This window comes from Phyllopteryx taeniolatus, chromosome 16 (assembly GCF_024500385.1).
Source record: "Phyllopteryx taeniolatus isolate TA_2022b chromosome 16, UOR_Ptae_1.2, whole genome shotgun sequence".
NCBI classification, from domain to species: domain Eukaryota; kingdom Metazoa; phylum Chordata; class Actinopteri; order Syngnathiformes; family Syngnathidae; genus Phyllopteryx; species Phyllopteryx taeniolatus.
This window is the reverse complement of record NC_084517.1, coordinates 15,682,194-15,709,028: the sequence shown is the minus strand read 5'-3', so window position 1 is coordinate 15,709,028 and position 26,835 is coordinate 15,682,194. Positions and strand designations below refer to the sequence as shown.

Sequence of the window (26,835 nt, the reverse complement as noted above, 5' to 3'; positions counted from 1 at the left end):
CCACCAAATATGAAAAACGCTCTTTTAAAAAAAATAAATAATAAATAAAATATTCTCTCGCTCTTTCACACACATTTAGGCCAGAACAGTGCCTAGTGTTTATAAATATAAGCGCATCTGATTTTCTTTATTTGATTTAAGATACTATTGAAATAGCATCTAGGCGATGTGCTGTTTTAGATTGAAATCGTTCCAATTTGTAGTTGGCTAATTTTGGCATCAACTGTACCCAAGGCTATTGGCGCTTGGTTTATTAAAACCGTAAGCGTGATCTGCTCCGGTCTTGACATAGGTTTCAGTCTTCACTTGTGTTAAAAGTGTAGTAAAAGACAGTTAAGGCGGAAAACTGAGTCATAAAACTGGGACTGCAACAATTAACCAAATAATTCAGTTACCCAAAAAGGTCAAACCAAAATCTCTGCCTCTTTGCAAGAATAACTTTTCCCACACGGGCTAATTTTAGTGCAGTTGCACGCACCACACCGTTTCAAAATAGGTTGTGATAGCGGTAAGCTAGGAGGAAAGACCGTAAAAGACGATGTCCAAAGTTTTGGATCAATACCCGTCTTAACAAGGAAGATAAAATGCAACAGCACACCGACACCAACACAAGGTAACATCAATTTTAGCTAACTTAATATAGCCGACCGTCACTAGTGAGAACGGATTGTAATGGTCAAGGATGCACATTAGCCGGTTCACTCAATTGCTTTACGGAACAAACGATAAGACAAACACATTCATACACAAGCTTCCAATGTCCATTACTAATGGCACTAAGTCATTCAACATGCAGACTGGCTAAGGGGTGGGCTACTTAACAGCCAGCCAACTCTACATTCTTAGTCGCTGACGCCCACGTCACTCACTACGCCAGGCCCCGCCTTTTAAAGCCATACAGACTCAAAGATTGTCCAGCTTTGAATAGAACATAAGGATGGTGACCCCAAGTGGACAAAAATTATAACTGCACCTGACATGCTAGTTTTCTTGTTGAATAATGCAAAATTTATTTTTATCAGATTACTCTATTAATTGATGGGATAATCAGTAGAATACTTGATTCTAAAAATATTTGATAGCTGCAGCCCTATATAAAACACACTTTCATCGGTATAGCTTTGTCATAAATGGTCAAAGTGGACTTATGAGGTTGTCATCCGACAGTGATATTTGTCATATCATACCTAGCCATTTGAAAAGCCTTAACAGGAGGTCCTTGTTTTACGGTGGTACCAGCATATGTGATTTTGCGTTTGTGAATGCTGGCAAATAAACTAAAAGAGAAACACGTGGACACGCGACAAGAAGGCATGCTCAGCTACTGGCGTACTAACCATTTATTTGTTTGATATTCATGGCCTGGGAGTGTTTTTCATACAAATATCTACTGTAATTTTGCCTTTACTACTGCGTTAGCATCGGTTAGTGATAGACTACTATCCGTACAAATTGGGGTTAGGTCGCTGTCATAGGAATGGAACTTGGTCAGGGATCCCCAATGGTGATTGCTGTTGTCTCGATGGTGTTGTGGGTCTTGGCTTGTTTTAATAAAAAAAGCTGACGGTGGACGTGTGGTACGTGTTTGAAGGACAGTTATGGAGACCCTGTTAAAAATGTGGCATTACAAAATCATCGGTTACTAGGTAGTTAACCAGTCAAAATCGTACGTTGTCATCGGAAGCAACAATTTTATTTTTGGATCTCCAAATTTTAAATGTTTTAATTTTCTTTTTCTTACAAAGTGGAGGTTAAACAGCACTTGGACGACAATTAAGGGCATTAACTGGTGATATTTGTGGTGTACATTTGCATCTCAAATCTCTTTTTCCACTTGTAGGACAGAATGTTAAACTGTTACTTGAAAATTGTCTGTACAGTTCATAAAGGCTTTGGACAAAACATTAGACATTTAACAGCATCTCAGAACATATTCCATTTTACATGTTCCATTTTGTCAAGTTTTAGAATGTTGCCATTTTTGAAAAACGTATATCTTCAAATTTCTTTTAATCCAAAGTCCCGAAGAAAAGTTTTTTTTCTTGCATTTTGTATAAAAACAAAAAATAATTGAATTTAGAGATACGAGCGTTTCATTGGAGAGCGGTAATATGATTTTAGCGTAAGTGCTCTGTTGAAATTCCCCGGCGTTTACGCCCCTGAACACTGTCACGGCTGCCATTTTGATATGAATTTGTAGGGCAGCTCAAGTGTGGTGGAAGATTTTAATTAGCAGCGACCTGGCGTATACTTGGTGTTCACAATCCTACCAATCTGCTGAGCTGTGCATCACATTTAGAAGGACAAATATATGAGGCGCATATTTGTGTTGCTTTTAGAGCAGCTGGCCCTGCCCTATATGGCTATAAACAGCCACCATGCAATTTGCTTGCAAATAGTTTGACATTTTCTGTTTTTCTTTGTCTCTATAGCCAGCCTGTGAACTCCCTCTACAATTGGTCTTTTGTCTGCTCTCCTGTTTGGAAATGTTTCCCAATTTATTGACATCTTATTTGTTTGTCTCTCGACAGTACTGGCATACGAGATGCTTCCGCTGCGAGGTCTGCAATATGTCTCTAAACATGAAGAATTACAAAGGTTTTGCGAAGAGACCATACTGCAATGCGTAAGTTGTCTTAAATGTGTTGTTTAAATGTGTTTGTGCAAGTTGTTACCCAACCTCAGCCCCTCTTTCCCTCCTCCCTTGTTTATCCGGGACTCTTCTATTCCTCCCTCCCTGACAGAAAGTCCTGTAATATGTGGTGTGGGAAAATGCTTCCCTCCCTGGTGAAAGGAGTGGATGGGTTTGGTGGGGACGGTTGGGGGAAATCAACAAAGGAAATTCCTAAAGTTCCTCTCGAGTGACACAGGAGGACACGGCGCTAACTAGCTTGTTCGCTCATGCTGCAACACACTAAATCCCCCACGTGGAATCTGTGGAATCTCCCCTCAGAATGATGTTGTTCTTCTCTCTCTGCATGAGATTTATTTTATTCAACAGTCATTAAGCACCAAGTGACATGAATCAAGATGTCGCGATAGAGCCTTCGCTCAACTTTTGTGGAAACTGCGGTACAACGCAAGCTAATAATCAGCCGTTATTATAGGATTTGGCTCTGGATTTTCAGTTATATTGTGCCAGGGCTATAATTGAACAACATCCTTATTTCCTATTTCAGCTCGATAATTCATTTTCCTGTGCGAGGATATGAATTTTTGGCTTCTGGTTGTATGGTTGGAGTTTATGGGCTTGACGATAAATGTGTGGTCGTTTGTGCGGATTTATGAAATTATATATATATATATATATATATATATATATATCTCAGGATTCGGCTTTTCCTGATCAGGATTTTTGGGGCTGATCACAACCAACCACAACGCAGCAAAAAAACGGTTCTGGAGAAAAAATTGCGTTTTTGTGTGATATCACCTGCAGAAAATCTGGTCAGAAAACACCAAGTTAGAGTAAAATGGTAAAATTGTATTATTTCTCAACATATCTCATTTTGTCTGCTGCTTGGAGAACTCCTCTGATAAGCTGACAGGTTTCATTTAAAAATATCCACCAATCCCTCGTACGGGCCGAAATTCAGAGAGGTCAATACGCTTGACACATCAAAATTACCGTGACGTTTTTAAACTGTTTCACTTGCCCAAAAAACTCGACTTAATGAGCACAAATGGAACATTAATGGTGAGAAGAGCAGTGTAGGCAGTAGAATGTCATGTACTTCGTCAAACCTTTTTTTGGTGAATTTATGTTATGAAGGATTTTGGAGACATTTGAAATGCTCATTCCATGTTTTTGGGGTGGGTAGATTCCACAAAGATTGTGGCCACTTATGTTGCTAGTACTAGATAGTTTTGTCTTTGCACGTTTTCAGAAATTCTTCAAACATGTATAATGTATACAGAAACAAATGTCTGAATTCACTTCACACGGTCTTAAAGTATGCATGAAAATTGTTAATGAGTTGACTAAAATAAACAGAAGCTGACTTGTTAATGGGCCGTCTGCTGGGTAGCTCATACTTCTTGGTTCATGGAGTGCATCGCAAGTACCACTCAAAAGTCTGTAAAACCCCGATACAATGTCTGTTTGTGCTCACATCCTCGCATTACAAAGCTTGTAACAGACCAGCACGTTTGGGACTGCCTGTTGCACAGACGCGGCACAGATGCTGTTAATGGCGCTAACAATGACGCTGTTCACTTGTGTTCACGTCTGTTGGTGTGTCTGATGCAAACACACTGGCAAAAGCACACTGGATCAGCTCAATAGTATCCCATGTGCTTTCTGCTACTGCAGCACAATAGTGTTCTCTTTATACTATTATGATGCTTTTTTTTTTTATGTATTTTTTTTTTTTTTTTTTTTTTTTTAAGTTTCACTATTTGTTGATGTACCAGTTGACAGAGTTCCACAAAACCTCATCAAGGATGGGAAAAGGGGTGGGAATCTCTCGCCACCTCCTGATCCGTTCGTTTTACAATCCAGCGTGAAAAGTGGCCACCAGCTTTGTGGAAATTTCTAAAATACATGGTATCAGCACTTCAAATGCCTCAAAACAAAATGTCCAATGTTTGGGATAATTTCACACTTAATGAGAGATAAAGCACAATGTGTACAACAGCAGCACTTGTATGATCACCAACACAAGGTAACATGCACATTTTATTGTGTTTAGTAATGCAAAATCTATTATTATACGATTACTTAATTGATGGATAATCGGTAGAATACTTCCATCCATTTTCTAAGCCGCTTCTCCTCACTAGGGTCGCGGGCGTGCTGGAGCCTATCCCAGCTATCATCGGGCAGGAGGTGGGGTACACTCTGAACTGGTTGCCAGCCAATCGCAGGGCACATATAAACAAACAACCATTCGCACTCACATGGACACCTATGGGCAATTTAGAGTTGTCAATTAACCTACCATGCATGTTTTTGCGATGTGGGAGAAAACCGGAGTGCCCGGAGAAAACCCACGCAGGCACGGGGAGAACATGCAAACTCCACACAGGCGGGCCCGGGGGTTGAACCCCAGTCCTCAGAACTGTGAGGCAGACGCTCTAACCAGTCGGTCACCGTGTCGCCCGATAGAATACTGAATTCTAAAAATATTCGAAAGCTGCAGCCTTACAGTTAAGCTTATATTGATGAATATTACCACTTTTGTGACTAATGCAATAAAAAACGGGCCTTATCGCAACCTGAGGGTTTTCTTGAACAACTAACATCGTAAAAATCGTTTTATCGAAATTGTAAATTTGAATGTTCTCGTGGACCACACTTTGCGAAACACTGCTCTACGAGCATGCCTTTGTAGTTCAATTTAGTAAATAAGATAGAAAACCCCTTGTCACTCGTCCTACATGTTGACATGATAGACACTATTGTACGACCTGGCACTGGTTCTAAACCCTTTCTAACCAATGAACACATCGTTTTTGTGTATTACTCCACCTGTCAGTCAAACTCTGTGAAGGCTAATACAGTAGCACCTGTTGTAGTGCGGCCATTTTTGTTTCTGACTTCTCCGTTTTCTATTTTTTGCTGCCCCCTTCCACTCGGGTTGTCTGGCCCCAGAAGGAGCCAGATCCTTCACAGCGTATTTATTTGGCCTCTTCCCGTTTGTTTAAAACAGTCCACTCGAGCGTAAACATCATAAGTACCATCGAGCCTTCCACTGAAGAATGAATTCTTTATCATTGCTCTTTTATACTGCTGCTTGATCCAGGTGCAGGGATACAGATTTTTACCATCTTAACTGATTTTTACAATGTGGGATACCCTATACCTGACTAGGAAAATCAAATGTGTTGTTTCTGCTCTTATAGTATGTGGTGTACTCAAGATAACAAACACCACACTATCGCCATTCTCCTCTCCCAAACCAGATGGCTGTTGTAGTACTAAGACTGACCCGTGATTGGGAGCAGGGGATCCAGACTGCCGGCAAATGGCCTATCATGGAAGAAAATATGACATCACTGTTGTGTTTTCAGTTTCTTGTTCATTTTTAGTGCCTGATACAACTAAAGATACAATTGTTTGAACAAATATAATGATGAAACAAACAATAACAATGTCATAAGAGTTCAATTTAAGAGCTGATATCTAGCCAATTTCCATGGTTTTCGTGATAATAAGCACAATCACTGGGAATCCAATTAAGCTTAAGCATGTCAAATAAAGTATTATGGAATATTTATGTTGATTCTATTCTTCACGTTATACATTTAGTGGTACCAGGTATTAAAATGAACAAGAAATTGAAGAAACAAGTGTGGTCTAATAATGTTTGCCATGATCATACAAAGAAGTGTTGTCGAAGAAGAAATAGAAGCTAGGCTAACTGTTAGCTTGTCTAGTAACTACAGGTGCAGCTCAATAAATTTGAATATCATGTAAACCATAATTAAGTTTAGTAGTTTCCTTCAAAAAGTGAAACCCATCACTACAAAGGGTAAAATATTTTGTATTTATAAAATATTTTTTATGAATATAGTTTACAGCTAATAAAAACCCACATTTATATAGCTTGAAATTTTAGAATATTACATGACAAAATATTTTTATTATGGCAATTAGGAATTAGCCTGCTGCAGTATTTTCTCGTGTTTAATGAATCAATGCACAATAATTTGAGTGTCACTTTTTGAATTGAATGACTTAAATAAATGGTGTCTATTGTGTATCGTGGTTAGTGTCTTTTGTCCATTACCTGTGTTGCAGATTTACAAGCAATCAAAAATTAGCCAAAACGTCAGATTTAAAAGTAGAAGTCACTTGCTTCACGCTGACAGGTAGTGCAGGCACCACAGATTGACACACGCTGCTGCTGCCGCTACTTGCTTTAGTCCCCATTTGTTTGGTCAAGTGCGGCTTTCGTTCATATGTGAATGCAAATACATGCAAAGCGCCCCCCACTGGCCAGGAGGTGAATCGATTCAAAGGATTTGTTGAATCGTGAAGATAAGCATTTCAGGAAATAGATGGATGGTTATTGAATTATGGGGAGAAGTATTGTAATGCAGTGTTGAATCAATATTTTTACCCACACCTACGTGGTACCCTTACTGACTGCTCGGACCAGCAACGTCAGTGTGAGGTGTCTTGTCACTTTGCCTGCACTGACGACTCAAGGGGGAAAAAAAGCTTATACCGCTGATGGAACGTTTTAGCGGTTTAGAAACTGCCACTTTTTAAAACCGGGGTATACCTTGAAACCGATAACCGGCCCATGCTTAATAATATAATAATAATAATATACTATATGTATAGTGGAGCCTCGATTAGAACAGACTAACGGGGCGTGGGGGGCATTACATTGAAGCACTTTTTTTATTTTTGTTAATTTTTTATTTTTTTTAAAGAATTGGCACTGATCTGATCGGCTTGATCGGTATCGGCCGATAATCAGTATTTTATGCTGATCGGCTTTGTCAGAATTCGCTCATCCGATCAATTACGTCATTGATCGGCTCCGCAAAAGACATTTACTCAGTCGCCGTCCTGTGCAGTATATTTGAATTCAAATGCTAGTTTATTTTTAGCCTTGTCACGTGTCCTTTGACGTAGTAATGTAAATATCTGACAACCAATAGTTATTTTTTTTAAAAACCATCGGCGGTGTGGGACAGACAACACGTCTGAGATGGACAACATGTAATGCCTGGATCAAACTACAAGACAAATTTGGTCTTTCACAATTGCACTCTGTCAGACTACTACAATAAAATATTGTATTCGGATACCACTACATCCTTTTACAATCACTGGGACCGGATACACTCGTTATCATGGAGACGAAAACAACAATTGATCGTCTCGTGTGTATTATACAAAATGGCGAAAAACGTGCTGGTGGTCACCGGTGATCGGGAGAGGACTTTAATTCAAGGATTGGTTGAGGTATGTTCACGTACTTTTAATACGATACGGCTCGCAAGCAATCAACAAACGTTATATAGCCGAGTAAGCTAGTGCTAGCACTAAGTTGTACGTAAACATCCCGGCGTTCTATGGAATCGTGCTCTAAAGTTTTGTTGTGTGTGAAGTAATTTAATTACAGTAAGTTAGCACCTATTACTTCAGTCATGTGGTAATGTTGGTTTGACCTGACTGATTAGAATACATGACCTGAATAGAGAATACATTTGAAGATACTCGGTACACGGTACACAAGTACTATACAGTAAATGAACAAGTCAAATTACTTCGACCTACCCCGGTTTAGTCATTCAATTTTAATGCGCTGTAGATCTTTGTGGATCCTTCACTGATTTTACATGATACTCACAGGGTGTTGATGAGAGATTTACTTTCAGGGGGGTCTGAATTGTACACGGAAAAAATCTTCTACAGAGCAATCTCTTCAGACGACACACAACAGGGTTGGGTGGGCTGTTCTTAAAATGTTTCCCTTTGCTGTTTCCAGGCCTTCAGTCGAATACTGCATTTCCTGATCCCAGTATGTCAACCTGTCCAGCAGCATGTGTGTGTGCATGTGGCCATGTGTGCATAGCATAGCCACCTCAACACACACACACTCACAACCTTTACACCTGCCCAAACCCTCTTAACTGCCTTTTTACCACCTGCCATTTTTGCATGGATCACAGAGTTGGATGTGTGAGTCATTATTAGGTTACGCAAGATGACTGACAGATGAGGGTTCTTGTGACTCACTCGCACCATAACGTGCGCATGGTTGAGTACACATGCACACACAAACACACACACACCCTTTTTCAGTCTCTTATCGTGTCACCACCCTTGTACATGCTGCACTTTTGTGACTGTGGCAATTAATGGCCCTTTTAGTACAAGGGCAATTGCCAAAGACACATCAGTGATCGGTGACAGGAAAAGTTGTGAAGAGCAACTGGGCAAGGCCGCACATACTCTCACTGCTTCGCCCAAGCGCCACTTTTGACGCCAGGTGCTTTGGCTTCCTCCCACACAGCCAAACACAAATAACCAAGATAATGCATTCAACAAACCTTGATGCATCTTAGTTTACCTTTTGGTGACGTAGCGTTTGAGAGTGTATTCCGACCATGGCTTGAAAGTGACGGATGTTCGCAACATCCACATTTGCAAAAGTAGTTGCTACAGCATTAGATTATCCATCCATTTTCTGAGCCGCTTCTCCTCACTCGGGTCGCGGGCGCGCTGGAGCCCATCCCAGCCATCATCGGGCAGGAGGCGGGGTAGAGCCAGTGGTTGCCAGCCAATCGCAGGGCACATACAAACAAACAACCATTCGCACTCACATTCACACCTACGGGCAATTTAGAGTCTCCGATTCATGCATGTTTTTGGGATGTGGGAGGAAACCGGAGTGCCCGGAGAAAACCCAAACAGGCACGGGGAGAACATGCAAACTCAACACAGGCGGGACTGGGGATTGAACCCTGATCCTCAGAACTGTGAGGCTGACGCTCTAACCAGTCGGCCACCGTGCTTTAATAAAAAGTAAAATATATGGATTAATCTCCATGCTTGCCTGGGCTTTCGCCATGTGTTTTGGCTTCCTCCCACACTCCAAAAAATGTTAGGTTAATCCAAGAATTAATATTGTCAGTGGGTGTTAATGTGAGTGTTAATGCTTATTTGGCTGCGATTGGCTGGCGACCAGTCCAGTGTGTGCCCCACCTCTGCCTAAAGTTAGCTAGGATAGGCTCCAGCTCACTCAAGCGCTATAGAGAGAGGGTGCATATAAAATACTTTATTCGAATAAAATTATGTGAAAAGATGGGGAGGGGGTTTGTAATTCATATTTGTAATTGATTAACCATATTTAAATCATTAAAAATAAGGTAGATAAATTAATTATAAAATAAGTAAAATTTGCTAAACACTAGTGATACAAACGAAACGATTTGTAAATCAATTCTCCAGTTTAAAAAAACAAACGGCGAGTCACAATTTTCGCATTCAAATGAAAGTAGTCAATGCACTTCTTTTATTCTGACAAGCGCCTTTTATTTCCGCCGCCACTTTGATTTACTGCTCTCCATCGCTATTCACTGGAGAAGGCAACCGCGGCGGCAGATTCAATGGGACAATATTGATCCAACAGTGTGCTGTGAAGCTACAGCAGCTAGGTAGCCAGCAGGCTAACTAGCTAGCAGCCTAGCTGGGAAGGTGGCATAGTTTTGGAATAGTACAAGGAGTAAAACAAATCGAATTAATTCGATCATCGCTCATTTCTGTCGTCACGAATAGCGAGTGGTAAAAAATACCCCGGATCCGAGCACTACGAAATACACGAAATAATTTTATGGGGGAAATTGATAAATTAATGCAACAAATATTACAGGAGTCTTTATGGTGTAAATGCTCGGTGGGTCGAATTAAATAACGGAGCAGGCCGCATGTGGCCCGTGTGCCATACTTTGTCTAGTCCTGGCATAGGTATGTATATCCCACGAACACACATTCGACAACACTAGCATTCGGCATCTTGCGTCGTAAACAACTGTGTCGTTTCCAGCCTTTTGGAATAATGCATTTAGCATTCTAGTGCTTGGGGGCTTTTTTTTTTTCCAGAGAGCTTTAAATGCCAATGACTCCTGCTCACACAAGTATATTTTCTATTCAAGAGCTCTAGCTGTCCAAAAAATCAACATGATCCTTCATCGCAGCAGGATTAGGGGAGTTTCTTTTTTTAACGTGTTGTCAAGGAAACTGTAAACAAGCGGCTTTAATCTGCTACGCGCCGCCAGTGCAAGTCAGTGAGACCATATATATATATATATATATATATATATATATATATATATATATATATATATTCATTTGAGGTCTCCCAAGACCCTGAGGCAACCTGTTTTTCACACCTGGATTTGGGGATCCTCTGCCATTCCTCCTTGTAGATCCTCTCCAGTTCTGTCAGGTTGGATGGTGAACGTTGGTGGGCAGCCATTTTCAGGTCTTTCCAGAGATGCTCAATTAAGTTTTAAGTCAGGGCTCTGGCTGGGCCATTCAAGAACAGTCACGGAGTTGTTCTGAAGCTACTTATTCGTTATTTTAGCTGTGTGCTTAGGGTCATTGTCTTGTTGGAAGGTGAACCTTCGGGCCCAGTCTGAGGTCCTGAGCACTCTGGAGAAGGTTTTCGTCCAGGATATCCCTGTACTTGGCCGCATTCATCTTTCCTTTGATTGCAACCAGTTGTCCTGTCCCTGCAGGTGAAAAACACCCCCACAGCATGATGCTGCCACCACCATACTTCACTGTTGGGACTGTATTGGACAGGTGATGAGCAGTGCCTGGTTTTCTCCACACCATATCGCTTAGAATTAAGGCCAAAAAGTTCTATCTTGGTCTCATCGGACTAGAGAATCTTATTTCTCACCATCTTGGAGTCCTTCAGGTGTTTTTTAGCAAACTCCATGCGGGCTTTCACGTGTCTTGCACTGAAGAGAGGCTTCCGTCGGGCCACTCTGCCATAAAGCCCTGACTGGTGGAGGGCTGCAGTGATGGTTAACTTTCTAGAACTTTCTCCCATCTCATGACTGCACAGTGATCGTTGGGTTCTTCTTTACCTCTCTTACCAAGGCTCTTCTCCCCCGATTGCTCAGTTTGGCCAGACTGCCAGCTCTAGGAAGTGTTCTGGTTGTCCCAAACGTCTTCCATTTAAGGATTATGGAGGCCACTATGCTCTTCGGAACCTTAAGTGCATCAGAAATTTCTTTGTAACCTTGGCCAGATCGTTGCCTTGCTACAATTCTGTGTCTGAGCTCTTCAGGCAGTTCCTTTGACCTCATGATTCACATTTGCTCTGACATGCACTGTGAGCTGTAAGGTCTTATATAGAGGCTTTCCTAATCAAGTCCAATCAGTATAATCAAACAGAGCTGGACTCCAATGAAGGTGTAGAACCCATCTCAAGGATGATCAGCACCGGAGTTAAATGAGCACCGGAGTTAAATGAGTGTCACAGCAAAGGGTCTGAATACTTATGGCTGTGTGATATTTCAGTTTTTATTTTGTATTAAATCTGCAAAAATTTCAACAATTCCATTTTTTTCTGTCAATATGGGGTGCTGTGTGTACGTTGAGGGGGGGGGGGGAATGAACTTAAATTATTTTAGCAAATGGCTGCAATATAACAAACAATTAAAAATTTAAGGGGATCTGAATACTTTCCGTACCCACTGTATATCATTCCATCCATTTTCTACTGCTTATCCGAGGTCAGGTCGCGGGGGCAGTAGCTTTAGCAGGGACACCCAGACTTCGCTCTCCCCAGCCACTTCATCCAGCTCTTCCGGTGGGATCATGAGGCGTTCCCAGGCCAGCCGAAAGACATAGTCTCTCCAGCGTGTCCTGGGTCGTCCCCGCGGTTTCCTCCTGGTGGGACGTGCCAGGAACACTCACCTGGGAGGCGTCCGGGAGGCATCCGAATCAGATGCCCCAACCACCTCATCTGGCTCCTCTCAATGTGGAGGAGCAGCCGCTCTACTCTGACATCCTCTCGGATGACCGAGCTTCTTACCCTATCTCTAAGGGAGAGCCCGGACACCCTGCGGTGTCTTTTCGGCCGCTTGTGTCCGGGATTCTTTTGTGTCCGGGATTCTTTTGGTCTTGACCCACAGCTCGTGACCATAGGTGAGGGTAGGAACGTAGATCGACTGGTAAATTGAGAGCTTCGCCTTTCGGCTTAGCTCCTTTACCACAACGGACCGATACAAAGTCCGCATCACTGCAGACGCTCCACCGATCCGCCTGTTGATCTCCCGTTCCATTCTTTCCTCAGTCGTGAACTAGACCCCAAGATACTTGAACTCCTCCACTTGGGGCAGGATCTCATCCCCGACCTGGAGAGGGGACGTCACCCTTTTCCGACTGAGGACCATGGTCTCAGATTTGGAGGTGCTGATTCAGGGGATCCTAGGAGCTAAGTTGTCTGGGGCTTTATGCCTCTGGCAGGGTCACCCATGACAAACAGGTCCTAGGTGAGGGACCAGACAAAGCACGGCTCAAAGACCCCTTATGATGACGACAAACGATGGACTCAGTTTTCCCTTGCCCGGACGGGGGTCACCGGGACCCCCCTCTGGAGCCAGGCCTGGAGGTGGGGCTCGAAGGCGAGCGCCTGGTGGCCGGGCCTACACCCATGGGGCCTGGCCGGGCACAGCCCAAAAGGGTAACGTGGGTCCCCCTTCCCATGGGCTCACCACCTGTGGGAGGGGCCATAGGGGCCGGGTGCAGTGCGAGCTGGGCAGTGGCCGAAGGCAGGGACCTTGGTGATCCGATCCCCGGCTACAGAAGCTGGCTTTAGGTACGGGGAATGTCACCTCTCTGGCAGGGAAGGAGCCCAAGCTGGTGTGTGAGGTCGAGAAGTTCCGACTAGATATAGTCTGACTCGCCTCCACGCACAGCTTGGGCTCTGGTACCAGTCCTCTCGAGAGGGGTTTGACTCTCTTCCACTCTGGAGTTGCCCACGGTGAGAGGCGGCGAGCAGGTGTGGGTATACTTATTGCCCCCTCGCCCCGGCTCGACACTGTATATATGTGTGTGTGTATGTATATGTATGTGTCTGTGTGTGTATATATATATATGTACATGTGTATGTACGTGCGTATGTACCTGCGTGCGTGTGGATATGTATATATGTGTATGTATATATATGTGTGGATGAATATATTTCCCCTGTATTGTGCGTTGGAAAAGAGCCTTTTAAAACCCAGGAACCATTCACAAAAAGTCTAGTCGCATGCTGTTCCTCTTCCTGTTTCAACCCCCCAATGAATATAAGCCTGTCTGCTGTGCATGTTTTTTTCCACACACCTGCTATGGCTCTCCTCCAGAACACTGCAACCTTGAGGCTCCCATTACCCACTCACACACACGCACACACACACACACACACAGGAGCTTCACTTCCTCTTTCTCTGGCTACCTCAGCTCCCCTGACGCCACATTGTGAGCTATGCTCACATGCCTTCTGTCTTCGGGGGCTCCTAATTCAACTTTAGGACCACTGTGTATAAGAACTACCCTGCAGTTTTCGGGCCCCACAGGCTGCTCACTGTTGAAGTGTTGAGTGTGTGTTGTTGGTGCTCATTGCTGTTTGGTGTGTGTGTATTTTGCAGACACTACCCCAGGGCAAACTTCACCTGCGTGGCTGACACTCCAGAGAACATCCGTCTCAAACAGCAGAGCAAGATGCAGAGCCAGGTGAGGCTTAGGCCAACTCCAGCTGTGGAGAACACGCACACGGAGTACATGCATACACACGTTGTTGGCACTTTTCCACAGGGGGGTGGTGGCGGCGTGGTTAAAGTGAAAAGCCCCCCCAGCGTCGTGCTTCAAGTGAAAAGCCCCACTTGAGTTAACCCTGAAAAACCACTTTACGATCGGCATACTGAAGATCGCCACAGCCCGTGAAACTGATTCCCAACACAGACATTGTGTCAGTTACAACAAATGCTTCAGCCTGGCTCGTGCGGATTAGTCCTCCGCCGCCATATTTACACAGCTTATGTACACAAATTTGAGCCGTGCAATCAATCCTCACAGTTTTAATAGTGATACTACGACCGACCTTTCCATCCAGACCAAAATAGCCATCTTAACCAGGTCATGTGTTGTAATACAAAAAGGCATGAAACTGGCCCAGCGAACTCTTGCTCCCACTTTGGCTGCCTCAAATCGTAAGGGTCTTATGAAAGTGGTGCTTTTTTGTCTTATTTGTGTGTGTCACACTACAGATTACACTGTGTGCATGTTAGGAGGGGGGATTTGGAGTATTGGGGTGAAGAGCACGATAGCTGACGGGCCGAGTGACAGATGGTGTTTTTAGTCATGTATCCTAGTTTCCCTCCATGCACACCAACAACCATACAGTGAACTCTCACCATTTGTCCTGACACTGGTGTGCATGTTGCCGCTTTGCAACCTGTAAAAATACCAGTTACTACTCTACAATTATCCTTTTTATGTTTTGGATTTAAATACAAATACAATATCACAAGCACCTCTATCTTTACGGACCTTTCTATTAGGGATGTACCAAAAATTCGGTCACCGAAAATGTACAGCCGAAAACCAAAAATGCACTTTTGGTCCATTTTCTGTTAACCTAACATGCATGCTTTTGGAATGTGGGAGTAAACCAGAGTATCTGGAGAAAACTCATGCGAGTACAGGGAGAGCATGCAAACTCTTTGACATTCAGACATCAAACCTCAGAATTGTGAGGTAGACGTGCAAACCACTCGTTAACTGTGCTGCCCAAACATACATAAATCACTGCATTGAGAGCAATGTTTGAGCATAGAATCGAGCCTATGTAAGCTCAGGACAGTTGTTTGATGTACCACTGGGAACAGAAATTATTTCACTATAAATACCCCACCAAATCTCAAACAGGAAGTCGATTGGGCCACAAAAATGCATGGTTTCCTTTACAATGACAACTATTTAAAATACACTTATTTCGCACCATTTATTCTTAAATCAAGCATCAACAGCAATTTCCCGTTCTTCAACAACAACAGAGTGAGTCATCTTGCATTTGTCATTAGTGGACTAAATAGCTGAATAAAACAGTTTGTTTGGGGATGCTCATGCTCTGGCACCATTGCTATGGAAACCTTATTGCTATGGAAGCTGTCACCCCTCATTACGAGACTTTGTGAGGGAGAGAAATAAAGAAGGGAGAGAGAGAAAGAGAGAGAATTGTTGGTGGAGGAGGGCAGATCGAGGGGGGGTGGGGGGGGAGGGGGAAGAGGAAGACAGACAGCAGTGCGCACCAGTGCTTGGTAGTAGGAAGGGAGGGAGGAGCCGGGCTGAAAGAGGAAACGCATTATCCCCGGAAAGACAACGCAAGACCTCTCGGGTGTGCAGGAGAGTCACACGTACGCAGTGAAATATGAATGAAGGCGCACAAAGGGACGGCAGGAGGGGGCGGGGAAGAAAGCAGCAACGTGATTGGAAGAAAACAGGAGAGAGACAGTAGGATGACGGGAAAATTATTCTTCTTCATGGCTTAAGTTGGCGTGCACAGTAAACAATGAATCACAACGTGAAGTGATTTTTCCTCGTTCAAGTGTCATTTCCATGCATCGCAAGTAAAAAATCCTTAAGTGCAATCTATACAAGCCGATCCCTAACCTGCCGAGTCAGTACTGCAAACACAGTAACACACTACACTACCTCTCCACGTGCCCATATATGGTTACCACCTTTGACCGTCACTCCACCATGGAACAGGAAGTGAGTGTCACAACAAAAGATGAAGCAGAACACTGCGCCCAGCCTTTGTCACACTGATTTTATGCCGATTTTATGCTACGTATTTTAGCCCGTTTATCATAATGTTCCATGAGAAAGTCACTTCATAGAAATGAAATCAATTTGCTTGGTGAGAGGCATCACATGCCTCTGACTTGTTCAAAAAGTTTACGTTTGAAAAAGAATAGAGCGGCTACGAATAATGGAGTTTTCTCGCTCACGCACACAGACATTACATTGCACAGTTAATTTCATTCCAGTTCTGCATGTTTGATCTCCCAATTAACAATTTGTTTTTTTCTGCTTAGGTTCTCTACAAGGAGGATTTTGAAAAGAATAAAGGGAAATCCTTCACTGTGGTCACAGACACGCCAGAGCTGCAGAGACTCAAGATATCGCAGAATCAAGTTAGCAACGTACGTGTCCGTAAAGTAGTATACCCAAGTTCCTCTTCATACTGTGTTTAATATTAAAGTCCACTTAAAGTAGATTTAAATGATTTAAAAAATAATAATAATAAAAAATCCAAGTATATAAAATGAGGCTTCAAAATCATGAAAACTCAAGCCGTTCTGTCCGCTCTCGAACGCTGTGGGTTTATCCGCTGATTGAACTGTCAAACAAATACCTCTACTACGACCTGAAAAAACGGATCCAACTTCGTCTGATAGCTTTTTTTATGCCTACACATAACTACATGTCAGAGCTGTGAAAAAGCCTCTGGTGGCTGGCATATACAGTATATCTCACTGGGTCGTTGTGGGGCTTTTCCCACGCCATGACAACAAGACACTCTAAATCAGCCATGCCAGCCCAAAGCCACAGTCCACACAGCGGCTGTCTAGTTGGACTTTTAAGTAAATAAATAAATCATCAGCCCCCCCACTCTTCCGCAGTCAATGCAATACAGTCGTGAAGACACTAACGAATAAGACTCACAACAACTTAAGTAAATAATTTTTCCCAGAAGATTAAGAATATATGCCTCTGTGACGACTGGTATATTGTCCACTTACGTCTTCAATATCCATTGCTTGAAGCTTAACACCGTTGCGTTGCTCATTGTGTTAGCATTAAACTAGTGAAATTAAAAAGGCAAAGTTATGTGGTGGTTTTAAATACACATGTAATTCTCTTTGGTTTGTTTAGATTGACAGTTAACTTAGACTGGGAGTGGCATTAAACAGCTTGAAGCCTCTTTTTTGAAGAATCCTGTCTGCCAAACTGCAGGTAGAGAACAGCTGAACGACCGCTCATATCTCAGAAAATTAGAAAGGCAGGTCACTTGTATCTCAAGGGAGCACTGAATTGATACAGGAAATTATATTCATTTTAAGGGGGGGTGTCCATGCTATTTGCATCAGGGCTTGGTCATTAACCACTGATGGGCCACCCTCGTCTTTTTCGTCAGTGAGAGTTTTTCTGCTGTGTTCCACATCAAGAGCCATTAATTAGCTTCCAAGTAAGAGCAGTCAAGTAGAAAGACACACAAACCACTTCATCGCACATTTCCCCTCATCCCTCACCACCGACTATTCCCACGGGAATCACACACACCGTACCTATTTCCCCGCTCGTAATGACATAGTCAAAAGTGGAGGCTGATGGCTAATGGCTGAGGCGAAAGGTACATTACATGTCACACAAAAGCCACATGACTGGAACGAGCAGAGATTGAGGCGCTACATCTGCTTGCAATCACTCCCAACCTCTCATACGCCAAACTCTGCCATCTTGTGTCCAGCTTCTTCTATTGTGCTCCTTTCCCACTATTGAGGAGCATAGGCCACATCCTGCAAATCCATGCCATCTGTTCAGACTGCTCCTCAAAAAACAAAACCCAAATAATCTTCCTCTCTCTCTCTCTCTCTCACTCACGCACACACTGTAGCAGCGTTTTGCACTTGAGAGCATTGTTCTCTCCATCACTTGCCTCGCTGTCCTCACCACTGCAAATGGACTCCTCACCACCACCGCTAGGAACAGTGAACCCTTTGATGCTGTCTGCGAGCAGGGCCGTAAATCTTGACCCGGGAGTTCTGTGAGTCAGTCTGTTGACAGGCCTCTCTATTCATGAAGAGCAAATTTCATCGGCGAGGCGTCCTTTTTTCTTCTGTTTTTTGAGTGAATTTACCACCAGAAGTCGGGCGTAAAAAAAAATTAATGCTCAGTCATGACTCCCTTACCCGCACAATGTTTCTGGCTCATTCATGCCAAAAAAAGCTTCTGGTCCAGTCTGCAGCCAACCCCCCAACCCCTCAGGCCCCCTCCCTCTTTTGCGTCACCTGCTTGCTCTGATGTGTCAGCGGCGGTTGCCACGCAACGGCGCACGCCCGGTTTCCTGCCCACCGAGATGTCACATCCTGTCAGCGTCTGGAGGTGAGAGGTGTTACTGCACTTGGTCCCCACACCCATCACCCCCGCCATTGTGCTGCAAGGGGGAGACCCCTGGTGGTCATGAAGTGAACCTCATTGTCTGTGTCCTGAAATCAAAGTCGTGTTAGTGTGTATAAATGGGAATGTATAAATTCAGATATTGACCAACAATATCACTTTAAGTGAAACAATAAAAATCTTTATAAAATGTAAATTAAGGCAAATTCTCCCACAATAAATTGTCTTAACTTTCTTTGTTGACATTGATGAAACAGCACAATAGGTTATTGAGGTTTTTTTTACAAGCTTTCACGAAAATGTGTCACTTTGAAAACTTTGTGCGGTCATGTGACTGTCTGGCTCCTTTTGATTGGTCAAATGGAGTCATAGTAGCTATTCGTTCCATTTGATTGGTGAAACGGTCATGTGACAGAAGTCTCTGACAAACCAAAACATCGCGCAAGCAATAATAAATTAATAAAAGTAAAAAGCGGAATGTCGCTCAATGTAGCGAGATGTTGTCTGTAATCGTAGTTTTTTCCCCTCATTGTATCTTTAGATCAAGTACCATGAGGAGTTTGAGAAGAGCAAGACTCCACATCTCCACGAGGAATTAAAGAGCAAGACTCAGCATCAACAGCCATGTAACCCTGCCCCAGGTAGTTCTGCTACAAAACCAGTTCCAATTAATCGTAATAGATACCCCAACCATCTCTCAATTGAAGCCTAACGGCCATTTTGTCTTGCCACTGTGTTTCAACAGCAGCTTTCCAGCCCCCGGCTGCCTCTCAGAACTACCACTATGATCCTGCCCCTGAGCCTGTGCGCCCAGCGGCCGCTGCACCTCCTCCCAGCGCCGGGGTATGTCCTCCGTCAGCCCTCTGTCCCAATTTCCTCAATCAAGAGCTTGAAAAGAAACATAATTTTATGTTGTTGTTTGAGGAATAATGTCATAGCAAATGTAGCTAAATATTCTCCCGGTGGGCTGAAGAGAAAAGATTGTAGCCCACATTAGGGTTCTTGGCTGAGCTGGAGCCTATCCGAGCTTACTTTGGGCAAGAGGCAGGGTACACCCTCGACTGGTCGCCAGCCAATTGCGGGGCACAAACATAGACAAACAAGCATTCACACTCCATGGTATATAAATGAAGGCACATTTAATCACTATATTGACGATAGCCATCAGATGGAGGGTCATCCTGAGAATTGTGTATTTTCCGAAAATGGTCAAATTCCGATTTGTACAATTTTTAGGTGCATTTGACAACTATATTGATGGTGGCCGTCACATGGAGATGTCATTTTCTTTGCTGAGGTCTTATAGGAGTTCAACTATTTTTTGTGACTCGGGGTGTATTTTGGGGGTGAAAATGATGGTCATATTGTGCATGTGACCACAATATACTATACTCACAAAATGGTAGGGATATCGGGCTTTCAAGTGAAAGGTCAGGATGAACCTAAAGTGCACTGCTACCTTTACCGGTGAACTTAATTTGAGACTCTTCTTTTATCTTTTGCATGCACGTCGAATAATTATAATTCATTCTGTGAACGTGCTCGGAAGGCAAAGCACTCGTATCTCAAATCATCTTTGCCCATTGAAATTATTTAATTAATTCTGTCCCAGCTGCCAGTAAAAAAAAAAAAAAAAGGTTTTTTTAATAAGGAAAAAAGCACTTATTGTACTTTATAAAAACAAAGTAGTAATATAATAAAATGGAATGTAAAGAATTAAAGAATTTATGCATCATGATTTAATGCTGCAATTCAATTCAGTGTGCTCTGCCTACCAGATGCTAACCGCTAGCATGTAAATTGAATTTTCCATATACGTTAGCATTAAGCTAAACTGACTTTCATAAAGGAGATCTATATAGTTGTTTAAAATACACAATTTTCTTTGGCATTAAACAGCTTGAAGCCTCTTTTTGGGTGAATTTTTCACCATTGCCAAACTGTTGGCATTGTGAAGCGCATTGGATTGAGTTCCCTGCCACCATACAGACCTCGTATCTCAGGTTTGAGCTTGCAAGTCAAAGCAACAAAATCTGCCGAATAACTGCTCGTAACTTGAAAATACCTAAATCAGATTATTCATATTTCAAGACACCACTGTATCCCTAACTTTTTGTGAGTAGTGTATAATATTTAGCACGTATTTCCATTTCATAAAGCGACTGAAAGAAGTGTTTCTGGGTCCACAGAAGAGGTACCGGGCGGTGTACGACTACGCCGCCGCAGACGAGGACGAGGTCTCCTTCATGGACGGCGATGTGATCGTGGACGTGCAGCAGATCGACGAGGGCTGGATGTACGGCCGCGTGGAGCGCACTGGCCAGCAGGGAATGCTGCCTGCCAACTATGTGGAGGCCATCTGAGAGGGAGAGAAAAGGAGAAAGCGAAAGAAGAGGTAGAGAAAGGGAGGGCAAGGAGTTAAAAAAAAAAAAATGAAAAATGAAAAAGAAAAAAAAGCCCAGTGCCATTTCATCTTTAACGCAGCTTCTCTTGATTTAACCTAGCCTTGTCCCCCCCATGCCGCCTCCTTTCTCGCTGTTCAGCTCGCTAACCTCAAGCCTTCTTTTGTCTTAACTTTTTTCTGTCTGTGTGTACTGATGTTTGGATGTCGCTCATCCTCGTCATCTTTGTCGCATTCCGGAAGTCAGCTCCATCTTGGCTACAACACTTAAAATTCCCCCCAGCGCAAACATTGGGCAAAATATAAGGACAAATATTTGGAAAATTCCCTCGTGAGTCATTTCACACAGATGTTATTTTGTTTATTTGTGTGTGCGTTTCTTCAGCAAGACTGGAAGCCAAGTTTAATCTCAGTCACTCAAACACTTGTACATTCCTTTGATCTCTCAACCCTGTCGGATCAGACAGCTGTCCGTCCTAACAGAGTTTAAGTCTAATATATATTTATAGACCCTGATATGATGCACTGCATCCTGGGTAATGTTGTTCAACTGGAATCCGGAGCACCTGCTCTTGTAATTTCTTTTTTTTTTTTTTTTTTTTTTTTTTTTTTTTTTTTTTGTCACGGGCAGACACAAAAGGGATCAAGGATGAGTTTGGGAACGTCCAACATACATATTTGTACACACCTGACTTCCTATTTCCTGTGATGCAATGTCCTTTCTTCCCCCCTTTGGCCACAAAGTTAGCGTACACAGCACAACTGTATTGTGACCTTTTTAATCCTTTTATTCCTCTGCTTCAGCAACATTTCAGTCTTAATTTTCTGAGAGATGTGAATGAATGTCTTTGACTTGTTTATTCCCCAACCCACCTCGCCTATCTTGTGCTCATGTTCTTCTTTGCCTTTTTTCTTTGTTGTATTGTAAGATGCTTATTTTGAACAGCAAAATTTTCAATTGTATTAAATGAATAAACCAGCAACACAATATATGAAGGTGGAGTTTATATAAAATGTAAATGACAAAAAAAGGAGAGGTAGTGGGAGTTGGATAAGGAAGCAGTGGTGGAGTGAGTGGAAAGCTAATATCAACAGTGTGCCCAAAAACTTATAAACTGTCAGCCAGCGTTTGAATGGTCGGTTGGTAGTTACTAAGACTTCCTCGGTGTAAATAATGTCCGACGACGGGGTGTGATTGATTGGGGGTGCGGATATACCTAGGTGACATTTGTACAATTGTGTAAGTATCATAATAGACGTCATGGTGCGTCACAATTAATTTTACTGTGTAAGATCGCGACGGAGGGAAGCGTGGTGGTCCTAATTTTTATTTGAAATATCAATCAATTTCAGACATTTGACGACTTATCTACACCAGTTCAGAAGGTCTTTCTTTGTGTGCTGCCTTCTTCAGGCCAGCGTAGAAATTTGTTAGACCGTCAGGCACAGCAAACTAGCATTTCATGGGGTGGTAGATCAGTAAACTCGCTATGTCAGGCTAGCATGGACGACGACAACAAATAATACAAACTTTGTCCCCTAAAACATGTTACTAGTAATCCTTCAGCTAGCATTTGAGTGGTCAGTAGGTCAGTGTGCCAGGCTAGCATAGCACTACGACAACTGTTATCAACTTTGTCGCCAAAACTTACTATTAACGAGTAAGGGATCAGCTAGCATTGGAGAGGTTGGAAAGTCGAGCTAGCGTAGACCTACTACGACAGTTAATATGAACTTTGTCCCCCAAAATGTGTTAGTAGTAACTAATAATGTGTCCGCTGGCATTTAAGCAGTCGGTACAAGCCAGTGTCAAGCCACTGTAGCACTATGACAACCATAAACACAAACTTTGTCCCCAAAAACGTACTTGTAACCGGTAGCCTGCCGGCTAGTGTTTCAGTGTTTGGTAGGAGAGTCTGTCAAGCTAGCTTAGCACGACGATCACCACAAACCTTGTCCCCACAAACGTGTCACTAGTAACCAGTAAGGAGTCAGCTAGCATTTGAGTGGTTGGCAAGGGTCTACCAAGTTAGCATAGCACTACAACAGTAACTTTTCTGTGTACATTTCCCAAACTCCTTCCCATTCTCAAAACATGGACTGTTACTGGGGAATTGGGTATGATCACAAAAGAGTGAATAGTCATATTTGTGACTTTAATTATCAGACAACTTTGATGACTCTCGCTATTTCAGAAAGCTGATTTAGAGCCCACTCCCTCTCCCTGAGGCAAGCATAAGAATTGTTGGACAGGTTTTTGTCCCAAAAACATGTTACTACACCTTGTTACTTGTAACTAATAACATCGCAGCTACCAGCGTAACAGTACAATGACCATTTATCTGTGTACATAATTTCCCATCAAACTCTTCTGTCATTCTTGGACCAAGCACTGCGGCTGACAGTTGTCATTTAAAATTTTTAATTATCGATCGATTCGGACATTGGATGCATTTTTTGACAAATTCTAAATTACGGTACGTACGCCGTTTTAGTGCACACTGCCTCCCTCGTGTGAGGGTGGGAATTGTCGGGAACAACAGTTTTTGTCCCCCAAAACATGTAACGAGTCACGTGTCAGCCTGCATTTGATTTGTTGGTACCTCAGTGAGCTAGTGTAGCACTATGAAGACCATTTCTCTGTGTGTGTCATCTCAGAGACTATTTTGTCATTCTCAAACCATGCACTGAGACTGGGGTCATGTGTACGACAGAGAATTAAGGAGTCGTACTGTTTTTTTTTGTGGTTTTTTTTGTTTGTTTTGTGAATTTGGATGTTCACATTTTTTACAAAAGTGACTGTTCGCTGTTACAAGAGTGATTGGATTTTAGATTCGTCTATCAAGCTAGCGTACCACTACGACGACTGTTTCTCTGTGCACGTCATCCCTGAAACTATACCGTCATTCTCAAACAACGCACTACGACTGAGGGCATGTTTACAATCGTGACAAAGGGAATAATAGGAGTTGTATTTTAAATTTGGTCATTTACAAATGTTTTGACTACTTAAAAGTGACTATGTACGGCATTTTAGAGCACTATCGTAAGAGTTGTGGGTCATTGTTGACAGTAATTTTATTAGAAAACAATTCTTGCCCGCTAAACTCTTTGCTAGGAACTAATAATGTGTCTGTCAGTGTTTGGTTGGTTGGTTGTTCCATCTGTCAAGCTAGCGTAGCAATACGACCAGCAGTGTTGCTGACTTGAACGGTGTTCTGTGCGACGGCACTAGATGGTGCCCACCTGAACGGGGATCGGGGGGGATAATGACGGTAAATTTCTGGAGCTCACAACAGTTCCAAAACTAACGGTGGTATATCTTTACGTTGTAAAGGCAACTGGCAACACGCCCGACTACGACCATTTCTCTGTGGACGTCATTTCCGAAACTATTCTCATTCTCGATCAACGCACTGCAATTGGGGCAAGTTTACAATAGAAGGAATCATGGGAGTGGTTTTGAAATTTTTAGCTCAATTTAGACATTCAGATGTTTGACAACTTGCAGTTTTGGATGGAAGCAAATGTTGTTCCAGACTTGTGATTTTTCTTTTTTCTTTTTTTTTTTGGCGCTCAGCCGTTCTCTCTCCCAAGTTATCCTGTCCCCGCCTCAGTCGAGCGTTCTCTCTCTGTGCTTCTGACTCATCATTCCATGCTTGTCATTCCCGCTTATATGTACACGCCGTAATAGGAATCATGAAATCACGCAGGTGGAAGCTTGCAGACCAGTTTTGTGCATTTCTGTCTTTTTTTTTTTCATATTTGTTATGATTTTTAAAAAAGGATTAAAGATAGCATATGCATATTGACACATGTCAAACAAATCAAAAAGAGTACAACAGGACATGGTCAGATGTTAGGACCTGATATCATCTCCTGTCACAGCACTTCAAATTGTACTTAATGATTCTGCAGATTAAATAAAGTCATTTTTCTCAGACTGTTTGTCTCTCTTTTCATACTGTGCAAAGTAGTTGGGACACGATTTGGGCTTAAAATTCAGGGTGTACCCCGCCTCCTGCCCGATGACAGCTGGGATAGGCTCCAGCACGCCCACGACCCTAGTGAGGAGAAGCGGCTCAGAAAATGGATGGATGGATGGATACAGTATACTATGTTTATTATAATTTATGTGATTTACATTTGGGCCTCTAGCTATATAAGGCCCAAGTTGTATTGTGTAGTGACCCCACATTCTATTTGTTGCAGACTGGGGGGTGAGAGTTACACCATCAAATCGCAGGTGAATTATAAAATGCCACCCTTTGACTTTTAGTCCAATGTTTTATATAGCTGTTATGTTGTGTGTAAAGTAGCTATGGTTCGGAATTTCCTGGTTTTCGCACTCCCCCATCTTCGTGTCTAACCCCACCTCTGCTAGATATCATTGAGCTAAATCCTCCACGAACTCTGCTATCGTTCTTTCAAACCACCCGAATTAAGATCCAGAAACATCCCATTGTCGCAACTAATTTCATAATTTCGATTTTTAAATTCCTACGGGTATAAAATCGATGTTCAAAGGCTCGTTGGTTAGCATTGTGCTGCTAACTTCCGGGATTTGTCTCGTCTATGGTTGTCTAATGGCATGTTGTCTCTTTACTGCCACCTGTCGCAGTCACCCTGCTATGAAACCACAGCCGTGTGGTTCTTTATGCACTGTACGTATTTAAACAAAAAAAATACCTGATAATTTGTAATAATAATTAATTGGGTATTATTAATAAAACACATTCGTCGAAACAGTTTAGAAAGCTTTCAAAATAAAATTTTGAACGAACTATGACGGAGTTTTCCCCGAGTTCGTCTTGCCAGGTTTCGACCATGAACTCACCAAGGAATCTTAACATAAGGCATATAAACGACATTTATACGGATTAAGTATAGCTAATCGAAGGGGGTCGTTATGAAACGTTGTAAATTTGCTTTACTTCGGCGTATAGCATTCCTTAACAAATAATTTGGTTTTCTGCATTCGTAAGGACCTTGCCCATTTCCGAAGTCTTCCGATTGTAGCCGAAGTCTTCGACCGGCTCCTGCCCAGCTCGCTTTTCCTCTCGCTGTTCGATCAGTCGTCATTGCAATCATGGTGGACATTATGGTGTTGATGTTTTTCGCCATCATGGGTCTCGTCTTCCTCTCGTACATCATCTACATGCTGTGAGGACGATGGCGGCCGTGTGGAGGAGGACGAGGAGGAGACGCCTTTCCTCCCTTGCATCCCTACTGCCTCCATCGCGGACAAGGGTGAGGATGCGTTTAATGGCATTACGTAAATATGACTATTTACGCCGATTGTACGCTAATATGTTGTGTTTTGTATGCGTAAAAAAAAACATCTGTAACTGAAATGTGTCCAAATAATATTTGTTATCAGGTGACGTGTGAAGTGATTGGGCATCATCTGTTTCAGGTTGGACAACCAGTGGCTGGACCGTGAAGGCTTCTCCATGCAGAAAATAACAGATGGACTCTCCCGAATGATTGAATTAGTCCATCATGTTTTTTTTTTTGTCTTGTTTTTTTTGTTTGTTTTTTGTGTGTGTGTGACAAATCCGCACAATACGGGTTAGAACCATGCCAGCGGAGCAAATGGTTAAAAGCTCATTTATCATTGTTATTTATTGGTTGTAAACACGTGTTAAGACTAACACCTTTTAGTTTTTTACCACTAAAGCTTATTTATTGTATTAATAGTGACCATGGATTTTATGTTCAATAAAGATTATTTCAATGAAAGCCTGTAGTATAAGCGGTGCTCTTTTTGGCCAGCACGGGGCGC

General features: G+C 42.7%; 1 protein-coding gene across 4 annotated transcripts in view; it reads left to right on the top strand.

Annotated features, from left to right (window-relative positions):
- LOC133465555 (LIM and SH3 domain protein 1-like) overlaps window positions 1-26,792 on the top strand; it is a 39,001-nt gene extending 12,209 nt beyond the window's left edge. Inside the window, exons 2-11 of one of the 4 annotated variants that reach the window (XR_009784660.1) lie at window positions 2,532-2,626; window positions 14,113-14,197; window positions 16,564-16,671; window positions 19,191-19,290; window positions 19,395-19,492; window positions 20,839-21,044; window positions 25,028-25,160; window positions 25,263-25,296; window positions 26,036-26,300; window positions 26,467-26,792. Coding sequence is in view for 1 of the 4 variants with exons in the window: in XM_061748498.1 (XP_061604482.1) it covers window positions 2,532-2,626; window positions 14,113-14,197; window positions 16,564-16,671; window positions 19,191-19,290; window positions 19,395-19,492; window positions 20,839-21,012 (660 nt within the window). In the remaining 3 variants the exon portion in view is untranslated. Of the gene's footprint in view, window positions 1-2,531; window positions 2,627-14,112; window positions 14,198-16,563; window positions 16,672-19,190; window positions 19,291-19,394; window positions 19,493-20,838; window positions 24,994-25,027; window positions 25,161-25,262; window positions 25,297-26,035; window positions 26,301-26,466 lie in introns of those variants that run through there. The other 3 variants (XR_009784658.1, XR_009784659.1, XM_061748498.1) reach the window with 3 other exon arrangements.
- Window positions 26,793-26,835: the final 43 nt, after the last annotated feature.